The 9470-nt window shown below is 48.0% G+C and overlaps 1 protein-coding gene across 1 annotated transcript in view; it reads left to right on the forward strand.

The window, feature by feature from the left end:
* The window catches only part of LHPP (phospholysine phosphohistidine inorganic pyrophosphate phosphatase), a 76744-nt gene extending 71820 nt beyond the window's left edge, over window positions 1–4924 (forward strand). Inside the window, exon 8 of the mRNA XM_031059884.1 lies at window positions 4218–4924. Within this exon, the coding sequence (XP_030915744.1) occupies window positions 4218–4308 (91 nt within the window). The 3' untranslated portion in view covers window positions 4309–4924. The remainder of the gene's footprint in view (window positions 1–4217) is intronic.
* The last annotated feature ends 4546 nt before the right edge of the window (window positions 4925–9470 follow it).

Here is a 9470-nt window from a genome sequence, read left to right on the forward strand (position 1 = left end):
GGAAGCCATCACTTTCTGACAGGCAGCAGCTCTGATACTGGAGCTTTCCTGATAAATGGAGCTTCTCTTCCCAGCTGAAGAGTTAAAATTGCAGAGCCAGTTCCCTGCAGCACCCTGCTGCTCCCTGATGTCTCCAGGTGCAGCACTGATCTGAACTAACCAGTTTAGTATGGACTGAGGTCTGGCTCAGGGCACAGGGGCCACAGAGCCCTGACAGTGATAAATAACCCCTGGCAGAGGAGGATGTTCAGGCATCTCCTGAGGAGCTTTTGATGGACACAGGACCACTGTCTGAGCTGCATCATGTTAGAAATAGCTCATATTGTTCATGTGCTCTATGCACTGGTCCTTTTGGGTGGCTTTTCTTCTCCTAACATCACCCTGTGTGCTCATAAGGAGCAGGAAGGACCACCCTGGCTTTCAGAGGGGTCCTGTGCTAAGCCACTCCTTTCCCTGCCAGCAAGGTGAACACCAAAGGCAGTGCAGAAGTGTCACATTCACAGTGCCATGGCCAGTTTGGGCTGGGAAATGCTCTGTACTTCCAGGCCCTGGTGCTCAGCCACTCCAAGGAGTCCTGCTTTATGGAAGAGAGTGTTTCCCAAGGCTGTAGTTGATTTTTCACAAGCAAGTTTGTGCACTGGCCAGGAGTGCTGACAGCTCAATGTTCAGCTGCACTATATAATTTTCTGTCATTTTGATTTATGCTCTTCTCTGTAACCAGAGCCCCATATGAGAAAAAAAATCAGAAGGAGTCTGTCCTAAAGTTAGCTCAATGCTAACTTCTTCAACTGACCTAGCAAATTAAAGATATTTTTAGATTTTTATTATTATTATTATTTATTTCTGGAATAGGAAAGAAGAAAGTATTAAAAGGTAACCTTCACTGTCAGTTCTGTGACCTGCAGTTCCATGGGGTTGTTGTCACTGAGAGAAGCTGAGCTCTGCTCTTGGCTCAAGCTTCCACCTGCACCCAGTGACCTTGGTGGCTTCTGACCCATCAGAGCAATGCCCAGGACATCAGGGCAGAGCTCCAGAGCACTGCTTCACCTCAGGCCTTCTTAAAACTCCCAGTGGCTGGTGTTTCTCTTAGGAAAAAGCCCCAATTCCCCAGGGAAGAGGCTGGTGTAGAGCCATGGTCTCTGCTCCCTCTGGACAACAGAGTAAGGGCTCATCCTCCAGCATTTGGGTTTGCCCAGAGGTTTTATGGCACAGCTGTCTCTTTTGCCTCACTTCTGGCACCCAGGCTTGGGCTCCTGAGTTGTTTTGCTGCATTTGGAGCTTTGTTTCTTGGCATTAGAGTTTGGTGCTTTTTGCTTGCAGTTCCCTTTCTTTGGATGCTTCAAGAGCAGCTCTGAGCCAGAGGGGGGAGCAAACCCATCCCTTGGCTGTTTTTGTGAGCCACAAAATGCCTGTGAGACAAAGGAAGGGGCCACATGAAACAGGGATTGTGGTGGCACTGACAGGGACAAAAGCCCCACGCGCAGCCCTAGGAAAAGGCAGGAGAGCAGGGAAGTGTGTTTATTCCAGCTCTCTGCTTTCCTGCAGAGTTCACACAACTTTATTTATTATGTTTTAATATTGACTTCAGTGGAGCCAGGAGTGTGATGTGATCCCATGGTATTTGGGCAAATGGGGAAAAATATATATATTTTTATACATATATATGTTATATATATATATTTTTATAAAAATATCTATAATATATATAAATATATTATATGTATTAAATATATATTTTTCTATTTTAATATAAATATATATTGATTTTTATATATTTTATTTATATATATTTATATATACATACACACACCCCCTTTTCACAGGACACATTAAGTGTGTGCAGGACTTTTTCTTGATGACTGGCATTTAGCAGCTGAGTTACAGATGGATTTCTGTGTAGTCAGCACAGATATTAATCACAAAATCCTTTTAATAGATCAAAGAGTGCTGTGTAATTGAAAATTTCTTGTAGAAGCTTTCGTTTCAAGCAGTTCTTAGAATTTTCTCCTAATGTGTAATCTAGGAAAGGAACATTTTTCAGGGTGTAAAATGCAAAGAGAAGTTTTGTTCGTTGCTTTATTTAGTTCTCCACTCAAATTAAGGATTAGTGACAAAAAATGGATTATTTTACTGTATGCCCAAAGTTATCTTTGTGTTCATCAAAGCCACTTGGTTAAATCAGAGTGAGCAATAATTACCACTGAAGGGGTGGATACACACTGGATTTTTACTTGCTTTATGTGTGAAGGCTTTTCTCCATCAGCAAACTCTTTTTCAGTTGAGAAAAACCTAAAAAACATCATAGTAATTATTCTCATTGCTCCCTAGCCCTGTAACAAGATGGAATTGGGATATTTAAAGAAAGACCCATCCACTCTCTCAATAAGATGCAGTTTGTTTCCTGGAGCCTGGTGCTGGGCATAGCTTTGCAGGTGACACAAGGAAAGATGAATATCGGCTGAAAATACAAAAATATTTTATTTCTCCTAGTTCATAGCCCAACTTTGCAGCAAGCAGAGCCTCAAGCACACAGTGTGGGCTTCCAAAAGAGGCCATGCCTTTGTGAGGAGCAGGGCTGAGAAAAGAGCAGGAAGGAAACAGCCCTGGGGAGCTTCAGTGCTGGGACAGAAGAAGTGATTTGGTGCTTGTACAGACAAGTGCTCACCAAATCCTGCACATCATTAATAATAATAATAATCATCATCTCTCTGCCTCCCCTGCATCTGGTGGGAAATGCATCTTCCCCATGGAGAGGCTGTGCTAAATAAAGGTTTGCCCTTCCCAGGGAGCAGGAGAGGTGGGAGGTGGACATTTGGGCTCCCATCTCTCTCCCAAAGGAAGGTCATTAAGTGTATAAAGTACATATGTTTTCCCTTCAGCAGCTGTTGGGTTTCTCAGCCCAAGAGCCATAACAGGACCACGAGGTTTGGAAAATTTCTGCCTCCCACATCTGCCCCCCTCCCCAGCAGCAGTGCTGCTAAATCAGCAAAATGGGATTGTGCAGCTGTGCCTCGTTAGGCCAGTGCTGCTAATTGAGCATTGGCAAAAAATGGCTTCAAGTCACTCTGCTTTGGGGTGGTGACTTGGTGGAGGGTGAGGCTGAACCTTCTTCTGGTGGTGTTTCAAACCAGCACTGCTGGGTTTGCAAGGGATGGTGGTCCTGCAAAATTAAACCCTGGCAGAGCCTTCCTTTTCACTGAAGTGGTGTGAAGACTATCTGTGTCTCTAGGTTGAAAGGGAATAGTTCTTTTCTCTGCCTATTTCTAGATAAAAACTGTGGGAGAATAATTATTTGTCATTTTGTAGGGTCCCAGGCTTGCAGTGAGGTCCTTACAGTGATCCCTGTCTGGTGCTGCTATTGCCTGGATGAAAAGTGCCATGTAAAATTCAGTGCATTCACTTGGATTAGTTAACTAATTGAAAATTTTCTTCCAGTTGAGGTTTTGCAAAGTTTTGCTGAGCTCATTTGCACAAAGGACATATGATCCACTTGATCATCTGGGAAAGACATGGGTGTGGGAGAGAGAAAGGGGGCAAACAAACAGAAGAGGGAGGAATGTGAGTCAGGAATGGAGTGGCCAGAGGAGCAGGGAGGTCACTCTGCCCCTACACTGGGCACTGCTGGGGCACACCCTGAGTGCTGTGCCCAGCTCTGGCCCCTCAGCTTGGGAAGGACCTTGGGACACTGAGCACATCCAGAGGGGCTGGGAACACAAACCCTGAGAGGAGCCCCTGAGGGAGCTGGGGGTGCTCAGCCTGGAGAAAAGGAGACTCAGGGCTGCCCTCATCACTCTCACAGCTCCTGAAAGGTGCCTGTGCTCAGCTGGGGCTGGGCTCTTTCTCCAGCAGCACTGACACAACCAGAGCACACAGCCTCAAGGGAAATACAGGTTGGATATCAGGAAAAAGTTTTTCACAGAAAGGGTGATAAAGTTCTGGAATGGCTGCACGGGGAGGTGGTGGAGTCCCCATCCCTGGGTGTGTTTAACAAAGCCTGGATGTGGCACTGGGTGCCAGGGTTTAGTTGAGGTGTTGGGGCTGGGCTGGACTCGATGAACTTGAAGGTCTCTTGCAGCCTGGTCATTCTGGGAATTCTGTGAACCTCAGGGGTGCTCCATTGGCACTGCCTGGGCTCTGTGGGCAGCAGGATCACCAGGGACATGGGGGCTGTTTGGGGTCCTGCCCTTGCTCAGCTGGACCCCTCTGTCTCCTTCCAGGCCGTCCGATGAAAACCACCCCGAGGTGAAGCCTGATGCCTACGTGAACAACCTGGCTGAGGCTGTGGACATCATCCTCCAGGAGCTGTAAATCCAAGCAGGAGCAGGGATGAGCCCTCACGTGCAACGCCTCCATGGAACCACTTCATCCTCTCCCACCTCCATCTCACCTGAATGAACCCAGGCCAGCCTTGTCTAGGGTGGTGGGCATCTGCCTTCTGACATATTTCACATAATGGTACTAAAATGATCTACTGACCTTCCATCCAAGGGAACACCAAACCTGCTGTTCTCTGGCAAGTTTTCAATGTCTGGCCCTTGGTGCCTGTGGGAGGCCTCAGCCTCCTCTGGGTGATGCTGGGGGGCTGTTCCCCCTTTTTATCTTTGCTTACCCGGGGAGGTGGGAAACAGGGAGCCCAGGCACCCCCTCCTGAATGGATTTACCTGTTTAACCCCCATGTCCTGTGCCTTTTGGGGTGCCTGTGTGGGATAGGGAGGATGGAGGCCACCAAGCTCCTGTGTGTGCCTCGGGTGGCACAAAAGCCCTGGGGAGGGGGACAGCCCCACATGCCTTGGCAAGGCAGGAGCCGTGGTTCTGCCAGGATCAACCTGTGTGGAGCAGCCCCAGGAGAGGGCACAGCAATCAGTAACACATTAGGGAATAACTGCACCATCCTGTCAGGAATAAACCCTGTCCTGTGGATCTGGCCTGTCTTGTCGTTGTGTTCAGTTGGGTCAGCACTGGCAGAGGTGTTTACAGGACCTGAAATGCTTTTCCCTACCAGAAAAAGCTGGAAAAGGCCATGGGACTGATGGTCTCTGTCTTCCCTCTGCAGGGGGGTTTGTGAGCAGCCTGTGTGGGAGGAGGTGTGGGTTTCCTGCCTCTCCCCATTAAAATCTTAGATGTGCAGTCCCTGAGCTGCCAGGGCTGAGTCAGACACTGCTCCAGCTGAAAATGGACTTTTCACAAGGGCATGTAGTGATAGAACAAGGGGGAATAGCTTCAAAATGGCAGGTTTAGATTGGATTTTGGGAAGAAATCGCTCCCTGTGAGGGTGGGGAGACCCTGGCACAGTTTGCCCAGAGAAGCTGTGTCTGCTTCATTCCTGGAAGTGCCCAAGGTCAGGTTAGGATGGGGTTGGGAGCAGCCTGGGACAGTGGAAGGTGTCCCTGCCCATGGCTGGGGTGGAGTAGGATGAGCTTTAAGGTCCCTTCCAGCCCAAACCATTGTGGGATTCCAGGATTCTGTACTCACTGAACAATCCCCTGAGCCTGATCCTGTCCCACATGCCTGCTGAGAATCTGCTGCACCAGCTCAGCTCCAGCTCAGCCCCCTCCTGCTGCCAGGACAGGCATGAGATTTGCCTTTTTTTGCTCATCAGAATAAGGATTTCTAAAAGGAGCTGCTCCCTGCCTGCAGGCATTGCAGCCCTTCCCCTGGGATTTTGGTTTCTCCCCCTGTCAGTTTTGCAGTGCAGCTGTTGCAGCATGTGTGGTAACACCTGGCCATGCTGCACCTGGCAAGAGCATGGAAGGGGCTCAAAATGGGTCAAAAAATTAAAAGATTAGGGGTTGTTCCATCAAGTCCTCTACCCACCCTCACTGACACATGGTAGTGTTTGCAAGGGTCACCTTTTAGAGGCAAAAGTCACCTTTTAATCAACATATCAGCAGTTCTGTACCCTCTTGGGCTTTGGGCAAGACTATTTGGGCTTTAACCTGTTTCAGTTCTCTAAGGAACCAAGGAAATAATGTAATTATGTTTGTGTGACATATATTTAATATATATCCATACTCTCAGGCAGCACGTGCTGGCCACTTTCTACATTCAGCCACTGCTCTCTGCATCTGCAAGCAGGAGGTAAAGGATAATTCCAGCTCTGTTTCCAGCAGTCCCAACAGCTGAAGATGACCCCACTCACTGAAGGACACCAAAATGATGCTGCCTGTTTCTGGAGAGTTGGAACACTTGTTTTTCAGAGCTACCAGCTGGCCCTGGAGCTGCACAGCACCCCTTGGGGACAGCAGGGGAAAGGGGGCTGGGAATTAAGCTCTAATAAAATAAACTACATCTGGGAAAATGACCTTAGTGCAATTTTTTGGGTCTGTTTTTGCATCTTCTGTCCTCTGGGTAGTGGTTCAGCCAAAGTGTATGGTACTGTCAGCCTCCACACACACGGAAGGATGCTGGAAACCCTGGTCAAACGTTCAGGCTGTGATGGATCACTGAGAATTTCTTTTTTAACCCCTAATTCTTCCCTTTTTTGTTCTATTATACTAAGCCTATCACTTCAATCTGATTAAGTTTAGGCAGATAAACATCCTGCCATCTGTCATGAAAGTTTTTACACTGCCTGCTGGAGGAAGTCCAGCCGTTTTACTTTTCAGGTTGCAAAGGCTGCAGGGAGATACTGCCCTGTTTCCCCAAGAACTTCTTTAAAACCCCCATGTGCCCTTGGCCTGCTGTGGGCCCTGAGTTTAGATTTGAGTTTAGATTTTAAGAGGCAGGATATTATGTTTGTCCCTAAACACAAAGAAGGAGGTGCTACTTGGCACTTCAGTTTGCATTTTGTTGTTTATATCTTTGGCTGTGTTACAGCTCAATGACAGGCTGGTGGGGAGGCATGGGAGATGTCCCCCTGCAATGGGGAGGTTGCATTGTGTCTGTCTGCATGTGAATATCTCAAAATGTCCATTTTCTTGTGCACCCCATGGCTGGGACACCCTTCCTCCACAGACAACCCAAGGGAGGCTCCTGGTTGACGGCTTTCCTGACCCCCACCCATTTTTTGGGACATCCCTTCCCAGCACCTATAGAGATGTCAAGGAGCTGCAGCCAGGGGAGTAGAGGAGGGGTCTCCATCAAACTCCAAGCCCATCAAACTCCAACCAGTGCCACAACTCTGAGGGTCAGCAATGTCCCCATGTCCCCAACCTCCCTGGACCCCACAGCCGTGCCCGGCCGCAGGGACAGCACAGAGAGTCCAGACACGGCTTATTGAACCAGGAAGCTTTATTTACACAGTAAAAGTAACAAGCAATTTCCTGAGATTGAGCTGCTCTAGTGCAATCAAGTCATGGAGGGGGCAGGAGCAGCCTCCTGGCCCGCCCGGGGAGGGGACACCTGGGGCAGCCCCTCCAGGACACGCTTGGCCCGCGGCGCTTGTGCAATTGCCAGCGAGACTTGGCTACTACAGGTCATAGCTTCAGAAGGCTTTGTTTTTATTCTTCTTCCCATCTTTCTGCTTTGTTTTGTTTTGTGTATTTTTTTATTTGGCCATCCTCTTCTTTTTCTTTCTCAAACACGGAACCCACACACGCCGCAAAGCACTGCTACAATCCTAGAACATCCTACGTCAGTCTGTTTGCCTGGGCAGCCAGGAGCTTCAAACAATGCACTTGAAACACAATTTTATTGGCCAAACAGGCTATGCTAGCACGTGGAAAAATTACAATCTATTTTACAAATGCTTCTTTTCGTTGGTTTCTCTTTTTTTCATGTATTCTTTCATAGGACAGGCTCAAAGAGCTACATCTGCAAAACACACAGCAAAATACCTGTGTGCCTGCTAAGACTTTCTGTGTTAAAATTCTATTTTTTTTTTCAGGATGAAGAACCTTTATTGCTGCTGCCACAGCTTTGGTGTCATCCCAAAACAGCTGCTGCCCAGACTGGGTCACACCTTGGACAAGCCACTGAGTCCCTTCACAATAATGAACCTATTTTAGCTACCTAGCAAGGAATAACATCCCTTGTCTGCATATTACTTTAGTATCACATTCTTTAAAATCCCATTTTTTTTTTCAGGATGAAGAACCTTTATTGCTGCTGCCACAGCTTTGGTGTCATCCCAAAACAGCTGCTGCCCAGACTGGGTCACACCTTGGACAAGCCACTGAGTCCCTTCACAATAATGAACCTATTTTAGCTACCTAGCAAGGAATAACATCCCTTGTCTGCATATTACTTTAGTATCACATTCTGGCAGCCAGCAGGGGTTTGCTGGGGGTTTGGGGGGCTCCCAAAACATCTGTGTAATAGGTGAAGTCCTTTACAAACCAAGAGCAAGACCCCCAGGGGATGCCCTGCTCTCCCACTGCCTAGGGGACAGATCTCCTGACACCAGGGGAGCAACACCACTTCTGACTTTACAATCAACAGGATGTCCCCTGAATCTGAGGCACATACTATATTATATTTAATATTTTTAATTACTTTATTTATATATATATTTATATATATATAAATCCACAAATGTTTTACCTCTACAGAGAGAGAGAGAGAGAGAGAGAAAAAAAAAATTTTAAAAAGTAAGGCTTTCTTAAACTGAGAATAAGTACATGAAATCATACAAACCCAACAAGAAATACCCAACAGAACACCACTGTGGCCTCAAAACTGTCGCTAACTGTAGTCTGTGCCTACGCCAACGTGCCCAGTCTAAGGCCATGACTCATTGGAGAAGCATTTTTAGTAAGGCAAACGGGTTGTGCTGAATGTAAACTGAATGCTACGGCTACGTCCAGGACAGCAGGGCCGTGGCCCGTCGGCCACCAGGTCCAGGACAGCTGGGCCGTGGTCCCTTGGCCACCTTCCCACTCTGGGGGGTTAGCGTGGCACCAGGAGCAGCCCTTGGAAAGAAAACAGAAGCCCTTAGGAATTCCAGCCCTGGGGATGCCCAGGTGAGAGCTGGACGTGGGTTGGGGTGAATTTGCCCTTTGTTGCTCAGCTGAGGAGGTGCCTGTGGCCAGCAGGAGCTGTGTGCCCCGAGACCAGGACCTGTCAGTGGTGGGGAGGGAGGGATGGATGGAGCATCAGGAAGACTCAAAGCCAAGAACTTTGCTGTGAGGGTGCCACTGCAGGGGCACAGAGGGAGGGGCAGCAGCCTGGGAAAACACTGGCGTGGCTGGACCCTCCACAACAGGAGGGATAAAAATTAACCCAGGATATATTTTCTTCTAAGTGATGCATAAAGTGACACTTTTAAAAGAGCTGGAGGGTTCCCCAAAATGAAAAGACATCCCTGTCATCCCCTCCCTGAATATCTGGGGCTTGTCCTGCTTGCCTGGAGGGAGTGGACACAGCCACAGCCACCAGCAAATCCTCAGCAGTGCCAGGACAGGGGTAACAACCAATGGGTTCCACTGTGGTGGGAGATGCCACACACATCCCAAACCACTGTGGAAAAAAGTGCACTAACATAACCAGAAATGATGAATGAAACCTGTACCAGCAGCTCTCAGCCTTTTTGT

Source organism: Geospiza fortis, unplaced genomic scaffold (assembly GCF_000277835.1).
Source record: "Geospiza fortis unplaced genomic scaffold, GeoFor_1.0 scaffold452, whole genome shotgun sequence".
In the NCBI taxonomy this organism is placed as follows: Eukaryota; Metazoa; Chordata; class Aves; order Passeriformes; family Thraupidae; genus Geospiza; species Geospiza fortis.